Here is a 21,807-nt window from a genome sequence, read left to right as displayed (position 1 = left end):
TGATGTTTTCTTATTATTTTGTACTATGTTTTTATGTTATTTAGAACTAAAAGATACTTAATATGCTTTGAAATATTCAATTACAGTAAAAATGGGAGCTGGAATGCAAAAGAAAGAGAATGGAGCTGAAAAGATGCAAAAATGATATTGCTGGCAGATTGACCCCTCTTCAGTGTTTCGGGTATATCTGATTACTCGTAAGTCCAATTGACGAGATTCAAAATGTTCTGGAAACTAGACGAAATTTCCTACGACTTATGTGAGAGGGATGTTTTTCTAATTCGGAACTTATTTTATCCAAAATCGTCCTTGAAGATGAAGCATAAAAGTTGGACGGAAATTCCCTCCAAGTTACTTATTCCCCAAGCACCACTTATCTTATTTTTATTTGCTTAATCCCTAAGCCACCATTAGTTTCCTTATTCCAATCCAAATCTAATATTCCATATAAATTTCATCTCCATCAACTATAAATACCCCATATCATTCCACCATTTTCATAATCTATGATATTCCACTTCGACTTGTGCAACAAGAAAACTTCATAGTTGCCGTTTTGAGGGTCTACAAGGCGGCCGGAAGGCCGTTAAGCTGATGGGAGCAAAGATCTAAAGGATTAGAGAGCGGATTCGTGTTGGTAATCATGTGGTTTGTTATCGTGACCATGTTTAGCATTCCACTGTGATACTACTATGTTTTTACTTTCTGATTTTGGTATCAAAACCATTTGCTTTGAGTTTATGTTTAGATAAAACCTTGATTTGTGGATTAATTGCTATATTGGATTGTTTTATTTGTGTTTAATTTATCTTGTTAAGCTTGTTAAAAGATCCTCATGTGTTAATGATAATTATTTTCTTTTAATTATTAAGTATATCGAGTTGTATGAACGTCTGCTTGATTGCTTGCCTCTTATGATTTTGATGACCATCAAGATTATATGACTAGGAATAATAAACATGAAACTAGGGTTAACTAGGAAATAATTAAATTAATGTGTGAGCATATGTAACAACCAACCACATATGAGCTAATTGAATTAACCAATTCGATTAACTATTATTACAAGTCTTGCTTGATACGAACTGAACACTAGGAAACATGTTAGTTTAATTAATTGATCACTGCTTGAATTGACTTGTTTGCTAAAGGATTAGTAATAATGAATATGAACCTAATCATTTTAGAAATCGGTGAACACGAATAAATAAATCTGTGTGTGCAACCGTCTATGATTTTAAGGTGTAATATGTCTAAACCAAAGTACCTAAAAAGATTTGTCTTCCTGCCAGTTTATCGAGATTTGCTATTTAGTAATTCCTTTGAGATTTTAATTAAACATTTATGTATTCCTTTCGTATGTTTTGTAACCTATAATCAAATATTTTAAATTAATTCACTACTATTCCCCTTGTGTTCGATACCCTTGCTTATCAAAGCTATATTATACTTGATCGGGTTCACTGCCAGTAAGGTGTGGTTTAGATGCGATAAATTAAGAATTATAAATAGAAAACTAGTGCATTAAATATTCACATCAAGTTTTTGGCGCCGTTGCTGGGGAACGGTTCTAAATTAGCATTAATTCTATTTTTATCGATCCTTTGTGTAAGATTTCTCTTACACAAAGTTAATTGTTAAGTAATTTAGTAGTTAGTATAAGTTTTAAACAAGATCCGTTTTAATAAGTAATTAGAAAGTTTTTCTGTTTTTGCCTTGAACTCGCTGAGTGCACTCGTGACAACTCGGCGAGTCTATCACTGTTCACAGTTTTAATTTTTATTTTATTTTTGTTCTTTTTATGCGTTTTTCTTGTTTTGTTTACAGTTGTTTCATGACCCGAGGATCTGATACACCTCTGGTCCCTCCTCTCGAAGACCTGGAATCCGCACTAAGGAGGAACAAAGGAAAAGCCGTTGGAGAATCCGCTTCTTCAAAGAATTCGCCACTAAAGAACCTCAAGTCCATTTCAGCAAAAAGAAAAGCAGCAAATCAGGAGCATCCAACGCATCTTTAGCAATCGAAGACCCGATTAAAGACGACACCGAGTACGAGACCGAGGAAGAAGAAGAACTTACATACGAGCACGAATTCGATTTTGAAGATGATTTAGCTATCACTATGGCTAATATCGATGAAGTCCCCATGGGGGAATAGAAAAAGAGGATGCGCGATGACACTGGCCCGGGACTTGTGCAACCCGCAATTCCCGCTACTACTACTTTCGAGCTAAAAGGCCATATCCTCGCTCAACTCAAGGAGATTCCCTTCTATGGAAAAGACCACGAAGATGCTTACAAGCACTTAGATGAAGTAAATGATGTGGATGACTACTTCAGTGTACCAAATGTACCACACGAGATGCAGCTACGTCATATGCTTCCAGTCACATTCAAGGGTGCTGCAAAGGATTGGCTTAAGTCACTTCCTCCCGGGTCGGTCACCACTTGGGCTAAGATGAAAGAGGAACTCATAGACCATTTTTGCCCGCCTTCCAAAATAGCCAAGTTGAAGAAAGCCATTGCCAACTTCAAGTAACAACCCAGAGAGTTTCTTTATGAGGCGTGGGAAAGGTATAAAGGTCTTCTCAAAAATTACCCACACCATGACCTTAATAGCCAACAAGAGGTCTCCATCTTCTATGATGGAGTCAATGTCACCACAAGGCAATTGCTCGACTCGCAAGGCCCACTCACAAAGAAGGCACCCCCAGTAATCAAGGAATTAATTGAAAAAATTCTCTAAGCATTCTAGAGAATACCACAACCCAAGAAATGAAGTAAGTCGGGGGGTAGTGAACTCGGCCAATGATGGCATGGCGGCGATGATGGCTAAGCTCGATAGTTTAGATAGAAGAATGACAAAAATGGATCAAATAATCTATGCTATTTGAGTTGGATTCGAGAACTGTAGAGGGCCTCATCTCACAAAGGATTGTGATTTGGATGAAAATGGAAACAAGAAGGCGCAAGTGTTCTACTCAAGAGACGATCGATACGACGAGAATTGGCGGAAACCGAAGAAGGAATGGCTCCCGTATGAAGAATACAAAAAGGCGAAGGAGGAGAAATACAAGCAGAAGGAGAGGGGTTTTAATCAAAAGGAAGAACCGGTTATGGAAAAGAAGGCTGATTTAGAAGAAATATTCACTAGATTTATAGCCGTGTCCGAGAAAAGACACAATGATCATGATGCTGAAATACAAGAGACCAGAAATATGCTAAGGAATCAACAAGCATCTATTCTCAACATTGAGAAACAGCTAGGACAACTTGCACATCAAGTGAACGAGAGAAGACCGGGTCAACTTCCAAGTAAAACCGAGAATAATCAGAGAATGGAGAATGTGAATGTTGTGACCTCTAGCTATGGAGAAATTTTCACCCCTGCACAGAAGATCTCCAAGGTGCATATAGAAAAGACAGAAGAGTCAGGTCCAGCTAAACCCGACCAGACTCGCTGAGTCCCTCTAATGGACTCAACGAGTCCATGCCCTGATGAAAAATCTGATGTTTCCTTAAGGCCTTACAACCCTCCTCTGCCATTCCCAATCAGAGCCATACCTGCTGAAAAGGTTAAAGCATACAGAGCTTTCATGGAGCATGTTAGAGCCCTTCGAGTCAATATTCCATTTGTGGAAACAATGCTTCAAACACCCAAGTATTTTAACTTGCTAAAGGGTCTCTTTGTTGCTAGAAAAGATTTAGCTAAAGTCACCGAGATAGTAATGAGTGGGCTACCCGAAAAGAAGAGTGATCCGGGAAGCATCATAATTCCTTTTCAATTTGGAAATGTACTTGCTACTCAAGCGTTGACTGATTCGGGTGCAAGTATTAACTTAATGCCTTTTGCTTTCTTCAAGAAGCTGAATTTACCGGAGCCAAGGCTTGTGAATATGAAGATCCATTTGGCAGATAAGACAATTATTAGTCCAAGAGTTGTTTGTGAAGATCTCCTCATTAAGGTGGATAAATTTATATTCCCCGTGCACTTTGTGGTACTTGATATGGAAGAAGACCCCGAAATTCCAATTATTTTGGGGAGATCATTTTTGAGTACCGCATGAGCATTGATAGATGTATGCAAGTCCACACTAACATTGAGGGTAGGAGATGAGTCAGCAGTGTTTAAAGCTCTACCAGAGATTAAGCAAGAAGACGGAAGAAAAGAAGAAGTCTCATTCATTAATTTGGATGATGAAATACTACAAAAAGAACTTGAACTCTTTCAAGAGGAAGATCCAAGTAAGTTTTTGCTATTTTCTGGAGGAATTGATGATGTTGACAAAGACTTGGAGGATATAGAGAAGCTGCTGAAGGGGATCTATTCAGAAAACATAGTGGGATGTAAGGAATACGCTACGACTCGCCGAGTCGCTTTCATGGACTCGACGAGTCGCTTTCATGGACTCGACGAGTCCATTCGAAAATCTCAGTAACCTGGACGATTTTGATCTGCTTGTTATCAGCTCCCTGCATGTTCTGGACATGAAGATTTTCCCTAATTCTTTAGAAGATCAAGCAACAGAAGGAGGAATGGATGTTGATTTTCAACATGTTCATGTAGCATGCCTCGATACAATAATGAAAGATGATGAAGATGATCCACTTGAAGAGGAGGAAAGCTTTAGAGAAGAGGAAAATGCAAGGGTTAAAAGAGATGATGTTGATCACCCATTCATTACCAAACTTCGAGCTCGAGTTTTCACCAACTATGAAGAAATGAAATTTAAAGAAGAAGGAGTGCAAAAGAGGGTGCAAGAGAATGGGGTAAAGAAGAAGAAGATGAGGAAAAGGGAAATTCATGAAACTGAAGATGATGTTACAAGGAAAAAGAGAGAAGAATTAAGACGGGCTTACAAGAAGAAGATACATGCTTACAAGACAAAGTATAAACCGCAAAAGATTAGGCATGCATTCCCGATGCAGGAAAATGAAGAAACGTAGATGGGAAGGATTCCAGCTAACGACTACTTAAAAAGAAGCGCTTGGCGGGAGGCAACCCGTTATTAGAGTTTGCTTTCTTTTATCTTTCTTGTTTTAGTTTTGTTTGATTTTTGTTTTTAGGATTTTATTCTAGTCTTCTAAATCATCAGACATGACTACTTGAGAGTGTGTATGGCCTAAGTATTGGGTGGAATGAATTTTTGTGACAAAATGATATAATTTTTGAATTTTTTGCAATTGACTCGCCGAGTCTATCCCTGAATCGACGAGTCTCTTCAGATCCCAGATAAGTTTACATTCGCGACCAGACTCACCGAGTCTGACCCTGACTCGACGAGTCGATTTTATTTACAAAAAAAATAATAATAATAATTCAAAAATATTTTTTTACATCTGGTAAAACTAGGGTTTTCAACCCTAATGAGATCATATTCCCCCTTACTCGACGTGCGCCTCCCTTGTTTTCTCTCCCAGGCATTCATCAAGTTCTACACTCTTTCTTCAAAATTCTTGAATTCTATCAACAAAGGTACCTAATTTCTTCCGTAATTCTGTTAAAGTCATGATTTTTAGATGATTTAGGGTGTCAATTTCATAGAATACCCGATTTTGAAGGAATTTTTAGGGTTTTGATTTAGTATTAATTATGCTGTTTCTGGATGGTTATTCTTACTCTAATACATCTTAGGAACATCCATGGACAAAACCCTTGATTTTTTTTTAAGTTTTATGGTCGAATTTCGATCGACCTGTCGACTGACTCGCACAGTTCATACGACTCACCGAGTCATTCATGGACTCGATGAGTCCAGTCGAGGACCCAGATAGAATCTGTTTTGATGATTTTCTGTGTTTTTTGGGTTGTTTGTTCTTTGTTTTGCAGGGACCATGTTTTCAAGAGGGCAGAGCTCAAGTGGAAACCAAGGAGATTTTCCTTGGTTGAATTTCCCTCTGATTGAATCTGCTTCAACAATGACAAGATGGAAGAAGAAGCTGGCTGAGGTCTGGAAGAAGGAGGTTTATGTACCTAATAGGGTTGACTGGGAATGGTTGAAGAATGTCCGGTGTGAAGAAGAGTTGGCGCCTTACCTTTTGAAGGAATTTACTTATGATGGGGGAGACGATTATTTGTGATGGATGGAGTCGGGTTTTCAAAATTCAAGAGCTGGTGTATCGAGAACTCTGCTGGGAATTTTTCTCCACGGTGTCTTTCCAAGGAGGAGATGATTGCTACCACTCCGCGAGTTTTAGTTTTTGCCTTGGGGGTGAATTCCATCAATGTTCGGTCATTGATCTTGCATGCCGATTGGGGATTTACGACCGACCATTGGTTACTACTGCTATCTTTCACGCCTTCTTGGAACAATCTCATAAGGTGTTCCCTGACGGTGTTACAAGTACGGGTTGGTGGAACACAATCACCAACAAATTATATATTACGAAGTCGGCCCAAGAAGGGAGCATTAGGTCACCCACACACCGTCTCATACATCGCCTTATATCCACTACGATCAATCAAAGGAAGGACGGCGAAAAGGTTTCTAACCTTGACGTATTTTATCTTTGGAGTATCATCACGCCCGACACCTTTTGCAATATTCCATGGTGTTTGGCCTCTTATTTGTCGGAGGGTGTGGTCAAGGATCATAAAACCTCCAAAATTTATGGTGGCATGTTTGTGACCCGGCTAGCCAACTCATATGGGTTGAAGACCCATGGTGCATGGAACTTGATGAAAATGATTCCTGCCCCTCCCTTTAACCCCGTTCTTTTTCGGAGTGCAAGAATTATTGAAGATTATGGCGGTGGTCATTATGCTATCCCGCATGATGATCCGGTGTTCGGTCCCGAGGCATCGGGAAGGAGGGTTAGATCGAGACGTGAGCGGGAAGTGGAGGAGGAATCGCCGGTGATTCCGATGGACAATGATGAAGTACCAATGGATTGGTACAATGTTGAGATGCGGTGGTTACAAGACCAAATGGCGAGGGGTATCAATTTTAGTAATGAATCCCACGTGCGGCTTTTTGACCATTTCCATATTCCACACATTGATGGGGGTAACTTCCCTTATATACCATCTTGGGATGAGATCATTAATGCAAGGTGGAGTGGAGCTGGTGGAAGCGGTGCTGCGCATGGTCATGATGAGGAAGAAGATGATTAGTTTTTTTTTTATTTTTATGGAACAATTTTCAATTTAATTATGTTTTGTTTGGTGTGTTTGAATTTATTTTTATGCATGATGATTTATTTTCCTTGATGACTTTTAGATTTTGGATTAGGAATGCTTGCATAAAGGGTTTAGAGTTTGAGAGAAAGGAAAAAGAAAGAGTGGAAAAGAATCAAGAAAGGGCAGAGTTTAGAGTTAAGGTGTCGAGTCCGGTCCTAAGGGACATGAGTGAATAATTCTAGCGGTTATGGGAAGTTCTTGAGATTTATCAAAAACTGGGACAAGTGAAGAACATGAATTTTCCACCCAGCGGTCGACTCGCCGAGTGCAATTAACGGACTCGACGAGTCGCTTTATATTTTCACACTTTCGAAGCTTTCCACGACTATACTCGACGAGTAATTTATATAACTCGACAAGTCACTTATTGTTATACCGAGAAGACTGCTGATTCGATGTTGTTGTACATACCACTTGACTACTTGTTCTTCCCGATCAATTCCTGAAGATTTTACACTATTTTTACTGCATATTTGGAGCTTCCCACATGTGATTTGATGCCCTAGACGTGGATGAGCTGTTTCTATGTCCAAATTCAATTGAAGATGGAGTTGAAGAAAAGAGATATCGACCTAGCGACTGATATCCCAGGGGAGTTTTTTCTAATTCTCTCTACATTTCATGTTTGTTATTTTTCATGCATAACATGCAATGAGGACATTGCATAAATTAAGTGTGGGGTGGGGGGTTGATGTCATCTTAATAAATGTAGAATCCTAATGTCCTAATTTAGGTTAAATTTTTTTTAAAATTTTTGCATACCAAAAATATGACTTAGGAATTAATTTAGAAAATTTTCGTAAAAAGTAATTAGGATTCTATGTTAGAGTTATGTTGATGATTGCATGAAGACCCAAATGTTTAGTTGAGCCTATATATGTTCTAGTGCATATGTGGCTTCCTTATTCCAGTGAAATCATGGGACAAAAACACAACCTTGCTTAGCCCAAAGGATGCAATATGTTTAGCATCGTGTACCAGAAATGTATCCAGGAAAATTATTATCGTTAGCCAATAAGGGTTGAAGTTGAGCGCCCCTGCTTAAGCATGTAGGGTTTTGAGTGAAAAAAGTGAGGTACATGTTAAAAAAAAAAAAATAGAATTGCAAGAAAAGTTTGAAGAATTTTGGAACAGCTAAAGTGAAGATCAAAAGTCCAAGAGTTCAAAAATTGAAGATACCAAAAATCAAACAAGGTGGTGAATTCACAAGAATCAAAGTTCAAATTATCAAGAAAGTGAAGAATTCCAAAGAGCTCCATAGTGGTATCATAAATTGTAATTCTAGATTATGTATGCTTGGGTTGCTCAACCAAATATACCTTGAGGATATGAGGTTTTATGCGGATGGATTCGGAGGGATGCATAAAATGAGCTTTATTCGGGATAAGTGGGCGAATGTTTATGAGGATTGTGAGTATTTGGAGTATGCGGGGTCCTTAGGAAAAATTTTAGACACAAATGCATGCGTTGCGGTCTTGGCATAATGGCTGGGTTAAATTGGAGTTGTCATATGTGATTCTAATGTGTTAAAATTCAGTTTTGCTTGGGGGCAAGCAAAAGTCAAGTGTGGGGTATTTTCATATTTGCATATTTAGCCTCATAAAAGGTATAGATTTTTATCATTTATTAGCTAATTTATTGCATATCATGGACAAAAGGTACTTAATAATGCTTGGATTGTGTTTTTTAGTCCAAAAGTGAAGCTCGAAAGCAAAAGGAAGAAGGAGAAGCGGTTGGGAGCTCAGGAATTGAACAAAGAAGAAAACCACCAAAAACAACACCTTCTCGGTGAGTAGGGTCGACTACTTGGCGAGTTCGATCGAAGAATCGAGAAGATAAAGACTCCGTGACTTATCATGTACGGGAATGGAGGGATAGACTCGGCGAGTCGACAATGGACTCGACGAGTCATTTCACATCTATAAAGATAACTTCTAAGATAGACATTCGATATTCTGAAACCTTTCTGGAGAAAATAGTTGCGATTGGAGAGTTAGAAGAACCCTAGAGAACGAAGATACAACCTAGAATTCAATTCCGAAGGAGATTTGAGGCAAATTCTCATCATTCTACTTAATCTTTTGTTTTCCATTATGGCTAGACAATTAGAATTCGTTTTATTGCTGTTAACTACCTCAATCATGAGCTAAAACTCTTAAACTTCTATTTAGGGATACAATATTGATACTATGGTTTGATTTATGGTAGGATTAATTCAATGTTGGTGATTTTGTTGATTTTAGCTTGTTAAAGAACCTTGTGTGTGAATAATAGCCATTTTCCTGTTAATAGGAAGATAATTAAATAGTATGAACATCTTTTAATTGCCAACCTCATATGTTTATGTGACCACTTCATCATATGACTAGGATTAATGAACATGAAACTAGAATTAATAAGAAAAATGGGTAAATTCATGTATAAGCTTGTGTGATGACCATCAACAAGAAGTTAACTAAAGGATCAAATTAGTTAGCTATTACAAGTCTAAATAAACCCGAATAAATAATCTAGTGAATTAAATTAAATTAGACAATTGATCACTATTTGAGTTAGTTTGTTCTCAAAGGATTAGTGCAGTGAATGTGAATCTAATCACTTGAATCGGTAACCAATAGAAGAATTAATCCATTGCACTATTACCATAATATCAACCATAGGATCAATTGAGTTGAACTAAACAGAAGTCCTTCCCATTATTGAATTTAGTTAAATCTTTGCTTTTCTAGTTTTTAGTTTAAGTGATAGTTAGTAAGTTTCTAGTCTTGTAAAACTAGAGAAAACCCTACTTATTAATTAATTTAGATAAAATTAGTCTTTAGTTTTAATTTACCGTTCCCTGTGTTCGATACCCTACTTATTTTGCTATACCACAATTGATAGGTCCACTGCCTTTGTGTGTTCATTTTCTAATTAAAAAGTAGGTTTAAACCTAAGTGAGTTCACACACATCACTTGGGATAAGAATCTTATAGGATAGAAAGAAAAGATTAATTGGTCTTAGTCAAAGTGCATACTTGGATAAAGGTACTAAAACGGCTTAGAATGGAAAACTCCAAGAAAGAGAAATACCTATTAAAAACAATTCCAAGTTGAGTAAGACTCAAAACCCTAGTACATATGAAGATATAGCAAATTTGAGTTGAGTACCATATGCTTCAGATGTAGGATTGATAATGTAAACTATGACATGTACTCACCCTGATGTGTCTTTTGCTTTAAGCATGGTTAGTCATTTTTAGGGAAATCCTAGCAGAGCTCATTGGACAGCAGTAAAGAAAATTCTCAAGTATCTGTGAAGGACAAAGGACTTAGTTCTAGTCCTTGGTAGCAGTGATACATTGAGAGTAAGTGGGTATAGTGACACCAGCTTTTAAACGGAAAAAGTCAACCTTCGTTCTCAATCTGGCTAGATGTTCTTATTATGGAGAAGCAGTCACTTGGAAAAGTTCCAAGAATGACACGGTGGCTGATTCTACTTGTGAATCAAATTACATAGTAGCAAGTGAAGCATCACAGGACGCGGCTTGGCTAAAGAACTTCATCAACGATGTCGGAGTAGCTTCGACTATTCAGGAGACAATGGTCCTTTTCTGCGATAATAAAGGAGTCGTTGCTTTGACCAAAGAACCAAGAGATCATAGTAAATCCAAACATTCAACATAACGTACCATTATATCCGGCATAGAGTAAAAGAAGGTCATCTCATAGTATAGATAATTTCATCAGCAGATAATTCAGCAGATCCTTTCACAAAGTCTCTGAGTAGGGTTAAACATACTTAACAATTCAACATTCAAGGAGCATTGGTTTAAGAGATGATGTTAGTTTTAGTAGTTAGATTGTTAGTCTGAAACTTATAACATAATAAATGTAATTGATTTTGGTGATTGAATAATAAAGATTATTTATGAGTTTGTTTACTACCTTTGTCAATTATTCATTCTTGTGTTTTGTTTTGCATGTTTTACTTCTTGAATGATTTCATTATTTGAAGCTCCACAGTCGCACATACTTTAGGAAGTAAGGAGTGAATATAGACTGTTATGAATTGGATTGTAGATTGTATAATGATTCTAGACATAGCAAATGTTTTTCTACGACATTCATGATCAACACTTAGAAAATGAAGATTTGGGTATTGGATAAATCCACGCTCAGAGAATTACTTCATGGACTATATCACGAGTAATTCTGAGACGATAATATCTTATATTTTTAAAATGGAGATATATGAGTTGTAATTTACAATTCAATTTCTCATTGGTATTGCAAAAACACATTAGAAATTTAATGTTATAAAATGTAGTTTCATGTACGATTTGGTGAGTAAAGGATACAAGCATATGAGTCAAAGTTTATTTGTTCATTTTTCTCTGATTGGAAAAGCAATATATTCGGGCCCCTCAGTGGTTTGGTGTTGACTTATAGTGTTGGGCCAATCGAGGACTAAATTGATGTGTTTAAATAGTAAGTCTTATGAGGTTATCATAAACTGGGAAATAGGGAAAAAATATTGGACAATGAGATTGATTTTGATCCATGTCTCTTGTCCATACGATATCTAGCAGAATGAAGGAATATTTGATTACTTATCTTAGGACTAATGACTGTAGTTGCTCTAGGAAGCACCCTTAGTTAGTTTAGAAATTATATTGGCAATTGTAATTGTAGACTTATCCATGTGGGAAACCATTGGATTAGATGTCTAAGCCAATAACTAAATTGGTATATACTTGAACTATTGATAAAGTCCTTTTGGGTTGCCTTCAACCCTAGTAATTGAATAGGATGACTTTTAGAGAGAGACTGATATATTGATTTATTATATGATTAATAAATACCAATAAATAATTTTTAATATATTATGAGAATAATATATAAATTATAAATAGTATTATTTAATTAAGAATTAATCACAAATTAATTAGAATTAATTTTGGGACCTAAGTTGTAATTGTTTAATAGTTAAACAAAAGGGTTCCAGAACCTTCCTCATAAAAGGTGGATGGTTTTAGGGGAATATTATATGGTTTCTAGAATATCCCTTGAAGACAATTAGGGAATCAGGATAATTACTTGATTTTAAATAATATTAGTATATTTAAATTAGGGTTATCTAGAGTTTTCCTAATAGCTATAAATTGGGCCTTACACCCTTCATATTTCGGCCATCACTTCTCTTAAAAGTATAGACGAAATTATACCTCCTCTGTCTCTCTCTCTCTCTCTCTCTCTCTCTCTCTCTCTCTTCAAGTTTCCTAGTTGCTAGGGTTTGGATGTGAACCTTCAGAGGCACAAGATTTTTGCTGCTTGCTTCCAAGAACTATTGAAGAACTATTTGATTAGTTATTTACAAAAATAACTAAAAGGTATGTAAACCCTAAACTTTTATGTTTTTGGAAATATATAGGGTTCTTTTGATGTTCATAGTTTATAGCTTTCAATAGTGAAAACATAGATCCAATTAGGTTGCATGTGAACTTAAGGGTTAAGTTATTTTCCGCCACATGATTTTTTTGGTAACCTATAAATCCTATCATATCTTCCATGGAACAATCACCCCTTTTAATGATATTTTGCACAAAATGGAAATGGATATCCATGTGCTTTGTTCGGTCATGAAACATTTGATATTTAGTCGAGAAGATAACACTTTGATTGTCACAGAATACTATGGTAACCTTTAATCTTTCATCGAGTGCACTAAATAAACCCCTCAAACATATATCTTCCTTAACTACTTCTATAATCGCCATATACTCTGCCTCAGTAGATGGTAAATTAACTGTAGATTGAAACAAGGTTTTCCAACTAATACCACAACCATGCAAAGTAAACAAATACACTATAACCTATCTTTTTTTTTATCCAAGTCTTTTCCATAACCTGAATCAAGATATCCAAGCACCCCAGTGTTAGATTTACGAAAGTGTGGACATATAGAAGACAAACCACGTAGATAAGGGAAGATCCACTATATTGCTCTCCAATTTCCTTTTCATGGGTTCACCATAGATCTTGTTGGGAAATGATTTGTGGTATATACTTTACTTTAGATAGCTTTTAGAGTTCTCGATCTAGGACCGAAAGCACCATGAATTCGGTGGTGTTTGGACTAAAATCATTAAGTGATTTCGGTTGGGCTTTGGGCCGGGCCTTTGTAATTAGGTCTAGGTATATATATTGTATTGATTCAGCCGTGTTAAGAGTTAGTCATTCTAGTTGTTGATTTTTAGAATTGATAGATACAGAGAGAACCGAGAGACATAGAGAGTCTTATGTACTAGACTATTTATTAATATAGTGTGCATTGAAGATTCAACATAGTGTTCTTATTTCATATTTACGATTTGTGTCATTCACTTGATTGAGATTCCACACCAATCTAGTTATTTGGATTGATACCTGGTGTAACACCCCGTTTATATAATAAATAAATAAACAAATTAATGAATGAATAGTAACACTAAAATCAATAATGATTATGTAGCAGGGTGTTGGTTTCGAGGGTTAATTGTCACGATTCTAGAAGTTGGGGGAATTTATAAGATTAATGCTTTTTGCTCGTAATTAATAAAGTAAATAAGTGAGATTTATTAATGTCAATAAATGGTTTGGATATATTTTAAGTTCAGGGTTCACATAGTAATTATGGGAAACTTCTTTCAAGGAGGGAATCAAGCTTTGGGGAAAAGTTATAATAGAGCCGAAACCTCGAGGGCCAATTCTGCCAATTTTTGGAATTTGGGTACCATGTTCCCCCTGATAGCAGACAAGCATGAATCAGAGATTTGCTGAAGGCTTATTGTCGTGACCAGCACCAGAATTTGCTACCCTTCGATCATGTACCATCCACCTTAATAGAGCTCCAATTGTGATTGTGTGTATCGTTTGTGTATGTGTGTGTAGTAAGAGAGAAAGAGAGAGATAGAGAGAGAGACAGAGGTACAAAGAGAGAGAAGAATTAGAATGGAGCCTTGTGGTAAATTTTCGATCATTAGCTCTGGAAGCTGTAAATGAATCAAGAAAAAAAAAGAAATGATAGGGGGGGGGGGGGGAAGGATCCGTGATCTATCAGTGTGAAGGGAGCGATTGAAAGCAGTAGCCGTTTTATTCTTTCTGGTGAGGTTCTAATTCGAGCCTGGTTCCGGCGAGTTATATGACCAACGGCGGCCCTTAAAGCCACCAATCGCAATGACGACTAGTAGCGTGTTCAACCTTGGTTTTTCCCTTGAGGAAATCACTGTTGGCGCCTTCAAAGAATCAAGAAATTGGAGACGGATTAGATAGCCCTGTTCCTCTCCAAAGACGATGAGGGAGGTTGTTGAGTGCTTCCGACGGATGTTTATTGTGTACCAGAGATGGGAGCTTCGCCGGATGTGAGGCTATCGCTGGAGTGGTAATGTGGAATCAGTCAAGGAGGAAGGCGTTGCTTAGCATCGAAATTGGAAGCAAAGAAATCTTTTAAACCTCCCTGTTTGGATACTTAGGTTTGGTCACTATTGGGCTAATGAATTGTTTTGGGTTGGTAAACCAATTGTTCAAAAGATAAGACTATCTAGTATTGGACTCAGAATTCGAATGCACTAGCAAAACTTTATCTGGGCTGGTTATATATCATTTATCATATGATTAATTACTATGATAATTAGATGGGCCATATTTAATTCAATATGGTTAGCCGTAATTAATTATATGAGCATGGTTATTTGATGTAGATCGGGTAATATTAGGTAATGACATTAAATATGAATTATGATGGGGAGATGGTGAATTATAAGTAAGTGAGTTTATCTAAGAACAAATATATGGACTAGTACATTTTTATAGGCGTAGGGTAAGGCCCATATGAGGGGTTTGGGTCCAATTTGAAAAATTGGGCCATAACTAGACATTGATGATTATGAGATATTGGATTATTGGATTGCCAAGTGTTTGGACCAAAATAAATGGTTGGGCTTTTAAAGTAAGACCATGTGAGAGATTTGGGCATAATTTAGAAAATTGGGCTACAGTTGGGCCTTGATTGACTATTGGTATTTTGGGCCTTCAGAGTATGAGTTGGGCTATGGGGGGGGGGGGGGGAAGGATCCGTGATCTATCAGCGTGAAGGGAGCGATTGAAAGTAGTAGCCGTTTTATTCTTTCCGGTGAGGTTCTAATTCGAGCCTGGTTCCGGCGAGTTCTATCACCAACGGCGGCCCTTAAAGCCACCAATGGAAATGACGACTAGCAGGGTGTTCAACCTTGGTTTTGCCCTTGAGGAAATCACTGTTGGCGCCTTCAAAGAATCAAGAAATTGGAGACGGATTAGATAGCTCTGTTCCTCTCCAAAGATGATGAGGGAGGTTGCTGAGTGCTTCCGACGGATGTTTATTGTGTACCAGAGATGGGAGCTTTGCCGGATGTGAGGCTATCGCTGGAGTGGTAATGTGGAATCAGTCAAGGAGGAAGGCGTTGCTTAGCATCGAAATTGGAAGCAAAGAAATCTTTTAAACCTCCCTGTTTGGATACTTAGGTTTGGTCACTATTGGGCTAATGAATTGTTTTGGGTTGGTAAACCAATTGTTCAAAAGATGAGACTATCTAGTATTGGACTCAGAATTCGAATGCACTAGCAAAACTTTATCTGGGCTGGTTATATATCATTTATCATATGATTAATTACTATGATAATTAGATGGGCCATATTTAATTCAATATGGTTAGCCGTATTTATTATATGAGCATGGTTATTTGATGTAGATCGGGTAATATTAGGTAATGACATTAAATATAAATTATGATGGGGAGATGGTGGATTATAAGTAAGTGAGTTTATCTAAGAACAAATATATGGACTAGTACATTTGTATAGGCGTAGGGTAAGGCCCATATGAGGGGTTTGGGTCCAATTTGAAAAATTGCGCCATAACTAGACATTGATGATTATGAGATATTGGATTATTGGATTTCCAAGTGTTTGGACCAAAATAAATGGTTGGGCTTTTAAAGTAAGACCATGTGAGAGATTTGGGCATAATTTAGAAAATTGGGCTACAGTTGGGCCTTGATTGACTATTGGTATTTTGGGCCATCGGAGTATGAGTTGGGCTATGGGGGGGGGGGGGGGGGAGGATCCGTGATCTATCAGCGTGAAGGGAGCGATTGAAAGCAATAGCCGTTTTATTCTTTCCGGTGAGGTTCTAATTCGAGCCTGGTTCCATCGAGTTATATCACCAACGACATCCCTTAAAGCCACCAATGGCAATGACGACTAGCAGGGTGTTCAACCTAGGTTTTTCCCTTGAGAAAATCACTGTTGGCACCTTCAAAGAATCAAGAAATTGGAGACGGATTAGATAGCCCTGTTCCTCTCCAAAGACGATGAGGGAGGTTGCTGAGTGCTTCCGACGGATGTTTATTGTGTACCAGAGATGGGAGCTTCGCCGGATGTGAGGCTATTGCTGGAGTGGTAATGCGGAATCAATCAAGGAGGAAGGCGTTGCTTAGCATCGAAATTGGAAGCAAAGAAATCTTTTAAACCTCCCTGTTTGGATACTTAGGTTTGGTCACTATTGGGCTAATGAATTGTTTTGGGTTGGTAAACCAATTGTTCAAAAGATGAGACTATCTAGTATTGGACTCAGAATTCGAATGCACTAGCAAAACTTTATCTGGGCTGGTTATATATCATTTATCATATGATTAATTACTATGATAATTAGGTGGGCCATCTTTAATTCAATATGGTTAGCCGTAATTAATTATATGAGCATGGTTATTTGATGTAGATCGGGTAATATTAGGTAATGACATTAAATATGAATTATGATGGGGAGATGGTGAATTATAAGTAAGTGAGTTTATCTAAGAACAAATATATGGACTAGTACATTTGTATAGGCGTAGGGTAAGGCCCATATGAGGGGTTTGGGTCCAATTTGAAAAACTGGGCCATAACTAGACATTGATGATTATGAGATGTTGGATTATTGGATTGCCAAGTGTTTGGACCAAAATAAATGGTTGGGCTTTTAAAGTAAGACCATGTGAGAGATTTGGGCATAATTTAGAAAATTGGGCTACAGTTGGGCCTTGATTGACTATTGGTATTTTGGGCCTTCAGAGTATGAGTTGGGCTATGGGGGGGGGGGGGGGGGGGGGGAAGGATCCGTTATCTATCAGCGTGAAGGGAGCGATTGAAAGCATTAGCCGTTTTATTCTTTCCGGTGAGGTTCTAATTCGAGCCTGGTTCCGGCGAGTTATATCACCAACAGCGGCCCTTAAAGCGACCAATGGCAATGACGACTAGCAGGGTGTTCAACCTTGGTTTTGCCCTTGAGGAAATCACTGTTGGCGCCTTCAAAGAATCAAGAAATTGGAGACGGATTAGATAGCCCTGTTCCTCTCCAAAGATGATGAGGGAGGTTGCCGAGTGCTTCCGACGGATGTTTATTGTGTACCAGAGATGGGAGCTTCGCCGGATGTGAGGCTATCGCTGGAGTGGTAATGTGGAATCAGTCAAGGAGGAAGGCGTTGCTTAGCATCGAAATTGGAAGCAAAGAAATCTTTTAAACCTCCCTGTTTGGATACTTAGGTTTGGTCACTATTGGGCTAATGAATTGTTTTGGGTTGGTACACCAATTGTTCAAAAGATGAGACTATCTAGTATTGGACTCAAAATTCGAATGCACTAGCAAAACTTTATCTGGGTTGGTTATATATCATTTATCATATGATTAATTACTATGATAATTAGATGGGCCATATTTAATTCAATATGGTTAGCCGTAATTAATTATATGAGCATGGTTATTTGATGTAGATCGGGTAATATTAGGTAATGACATTAAATATGAATTATGATGGGGAGATGGTGAATTATAAGTAAGTGAGTTTATCTAAGAACAAATATATGGACTAGTACATTTGTATAGGCGTAGGGTAAGGCCCATATGAGGGGTTTGGGTCCAATTTGAAAAATTGGGCCATAACTAGACATTGATGATTATAAGATATTGGATTATTGGATTGCCAAGTGTTTTGACCAAAATAAATGGTTGGGCTTTTAAAGTAAGGCCATGTGAGAGATTTGGGCATAATTTAGAAAATTGGGCTACAGTTGGGCCTTGATTGACTATTGGTATTTTGGGCCTTCAGAGTATGAGTTGGGCTATGTGGGGGGGGGGGGGGGGGGGGGGGAGGATCCGTGATCTATCAGCGTGAAGGGAGCGATTGAAAGTAGTAGCCGTTTTATTCTTTCCGGTGAGGTTCTAATTCGAGCCTGGTTCCGGCGAGTTATATCACCAACAACGTCCCTTAAAGCCACCAATGACAATGACGACTAGCAGGGTGTTCAACCTTGGTTTTTCCCTTGAGGAAATCACTGTTGGCGCCTTCAAAGAATCAAGAAATTGGAGACGGATTAGATAGCCCTGTTCCTCTCCAAAGACGATGAGGGAGGTTGTTGAGTGCTTCCGACGGATGTTTATTGTGTACCAGAGATGGGAGCTTCGTCGGATGTGAGGCTATCGCTGGAGTGGTAATGTGGAATCAGTCAAGGAGGAAGGCGTTGCTTAGCATGGAAATTGGAAGCAAAGAAATCTTTTAAACCTCCCTGTTTGGATACTTAGGTTTGGTCACTATTGGGCTAATGAATTGTTTTGGGTTGGTAAACCAATTGTTCAAAAGATGAGACTATCTAGTATTGGACTCAGAATTTGAATGCACTAGCAAAAGTTTATCTGGGCTGGTTATATATCATTTATCATATGATTAATTACTATGATAATTAGATGGGCCATATTTAATTCAATATGGTTAGCCGTAATTAATTATATGAGCATGGTTATTTGATGTAGATCGGGTAATATTAGGTAATGACATTAAATATGAATTATGATGGGGAGGTGGTGAATTATAAGTAAGTGAGTTTATCTAAGAACAAATATATGGACTAGTACATTTGTATAGGCGTAGGGTAAGGCCCATATGAGGGGTTTGGGTCCAACTTGAAAAATTGGGCCATAACTAGACATTGATGATTACGAGATATTGGATTATTGGATTGCCAAGTGTTTGGACCAAAATAAATGGTTGGGCTTTTAAAGTAAGACCATGTGAGAGATTTGGGCATAATTTAGAAAATTGGGCTACAGTTGGGCCTTGATTGACTATTGGTATTTTGGGTCATCAGAGTATGAGTTGGGCTATGGAGGGGGGGGGGGGGGGAAGGATCCGTGATCTATCAGCGTGAAGGGGGTGATTGAAAGCAATAGCCGTTTTATTCTTTCCGGTGAGGTTCTAATTCGAGCCTGGTTCCGGCGAGTTATATCACCAACGGCGGCCCTTAAAGCCACCAATGGCAATGACGAATAGCAGGGTGTTCATCCTTGGTTTTGCCCTTGAGGAAATCACTGTTGGCGCCTTCAAAGAATCAAGAAATTGGAGACGGATTAGATAGCCCTGTTCCTCTCCAAAGACGATTAGGGAGGTTGTTGAGTGCTTCCGACGGATGTTTATTGTGTACCAGAGATGGGAGCTTCGCCGGATGTGAGGCTATCGCTGGAGTGGTAATGTGGAATCAGTCAAGGAGGAAGGCGTTGCTTAGCATCGAAATTGGAAGCAAAGAAATCTTTTAAACCTCCCTGTTTGGATACTTAGGTTTGGTCACTATTGGGCTAATGAATTGTTTTGGGTTGGTAAACCAATTGTTCAAAAGATAAGACTATCTAGTATTGGACTCAGAATTCGAATGCACTAGCAAAACTTTATCTGGGCTGGTTATATATCATTTATCATATGATTAATTACTATGATAATTAGATGGGCCATATTTAATTCAATATGGTTAGCCGTAATTAATTATATGAGCATGGTTATTTGATGTAGATCGGGTAATATTAGGTAATGACATTAAATATGAATTATGATGGGGAGATGGTGAATTATAAGTAAGTGAGTTTATCTAAGAACAAATATATGGACTAGTACATTTTTATAGGCGTAGGGTAAGGCCCATATGAGGGGTTTGGGTCCAATTTGAAAAATTGGGCCATAACTAGACATTGATGATTATGAGATATTGGATTATTGGATTGCCAAGTGTTTGGACCAAAATAAATGGTTGGGCTTTTAAAGTAAGACCATGTGAGAGATTTGGGCATAATTTAGAAAATTGGGCTACAGTTGGGCCTTGATTGACTATTGGTATTTTGGGCCTTCAGAGTATGAGTTGGGCTATGGTCTTGGACCAAGCTATGTTAGGGGTAAATGGTCCTTTTACCCCAAGCGTGTATTTTAGAGTTATGCAGTGGAAACCTAAATGGTTGATTGGGTTTTATTTTGATGTTGACAGTCTAGGGATATGTCAACCAGCAGCCCAAGAATTATTCGTGGGACTTCAACAACACGATGTGAGTTTTCCTCCAGTATGAATGGATCTAAGGCACCATTACCGGCCCGTTTAAGGAATAGACTAAACTGGGGTTAGCTCGATGTAGTCTATATATTTCTGGACTTCGGTCCGATGTCGGGACGGTCCCGAGAAGTTGTTATGTATGCTTGATGCCTTTGTGATTCATGCATGTTTATGTGTTATGTGTTATGTGTTCCACGCTTCCGTTCGATGATGGGTAAGCCCGGTGAAGTATATGTGATTATGTTATATGATATGTGTTACGGGGGTAAGCTCGATGTATGTTAGTCATAATGCCATGTATTATGTATTTCGGGGTAAGCCTGATGTATGCTAGTTCATGTGTTTTATGTTGTTCCGGGCTTCGGTCCGATGCTGGGGCAAGCTCGATGCAGATTATGTAATTATGTTATGTGTTTATGATATATGTTATGTTGAGTATGTGCTAGGGTAAGCCTGATGCCGGGGTGATCCCGATGCCCGATGCGTTCCGATGTCGGGGTGAGCCCGATGTCGGATAGGAATCCGATGCCAGGTAAGCCGATGCCGGGACTTGTCCCGATGCAGTTGGGAAGAGTCCTAGAGTTATGTGATTTGTTATATGTTCTTTGTATGGTGTGCGGTAGTTTGGGGGAGCTCACTAAGCTTCGTGCTTACAGTTTCAGTTTTGGTTTTAGGTACTTAAGGTTTCAAAAGAGGAGCTCGGGAAGGTTGCAGTGCACACACAATTTGTTCAGCCTGGGATGTTTATACTTTGATATAAATGACAGTTGTTATAGTATTCTGAGATACATTGTTTATGATTTTTCTATGCCGTACGATGATTATGGTTTTTATTATTAAATTAAAATGAAAATTTTGGCTTATATTTTTGGGATGTTTCAAGTTGGTATCAGAGCCTTGGTTTGATGGATTCGGGCACACTTTCGGGTGTGTCTGAGCTCAAACTGAGGAAGTGGTATAAAGTTTTTAAAAAGAAAGGAGTTTTAGAAAAAGCAAAAAGAATTTTTAGAAAGAAAAGAATTTTGAAAAGAGAAAAGGGTGTGGTGCATGCTATCAGTCGAGCTCAAGTAAGTACTCCGAAATTACCTGTACATGTTTATGCTATGTTATGATTATCAGCTTTATTAGAACATTGTGCTAGATCAGGACTAAGGATCTAGGAAGGATGCCTTATGTGCCTGCTATATGTGTTTCAGCTCTATGAGAACGACATGCTAGTACATA

At 38.1% G+C, this 21,807-nt stretch overlaps 1 protein-coding gene across 1 annotated transcript; it reads left to right on the top strand.

Moving 5' to 3' along the window:
• Positions 1–3,472: 3,472 nt before the first annotated feature.
• On the top strand, positions 3,473–4,066 carry LOC145002695 (uncharacterized). Its single transcript, XM_078961914.1, has one exon. It carries the CDS (start codon positions 3,473–3,475, stop codon positions 4,064–4,066), a length of 594 nt encoding a protein of 197 aa, XP_078818040.1.
• The last annotated feature ends 17,741 nt before the right edge of the window (positions 4,067–21,807 follow it).

Source organism: Lactuca saligna, chromosome 6, assembly GCF_052625555.1.
Source record: "Lactuca saligna cultivar CGN05327 chromosome 6, ASM5262555v1, whole genome shotgun sequence".
NCBI lineage: Eukaryota > Viridiplantae > Streptophyta > Magnoliopsida > Asterales > Asteraceae > Lactuca > Lactuca saligna.
This window is presented reverse-complemented; position numbering and strand designations above follow the sequence as displayed.

Bases quoted from the DNA above. Each gene is read 5' to 3' on its own strand.
- LOC145002695 (XM_078961914.1), top strand. From the start codon at position 3,473: ATGGACTCAACGAGTCCATGCCCTGATGAAAAATCTGATGTTTCCTTA.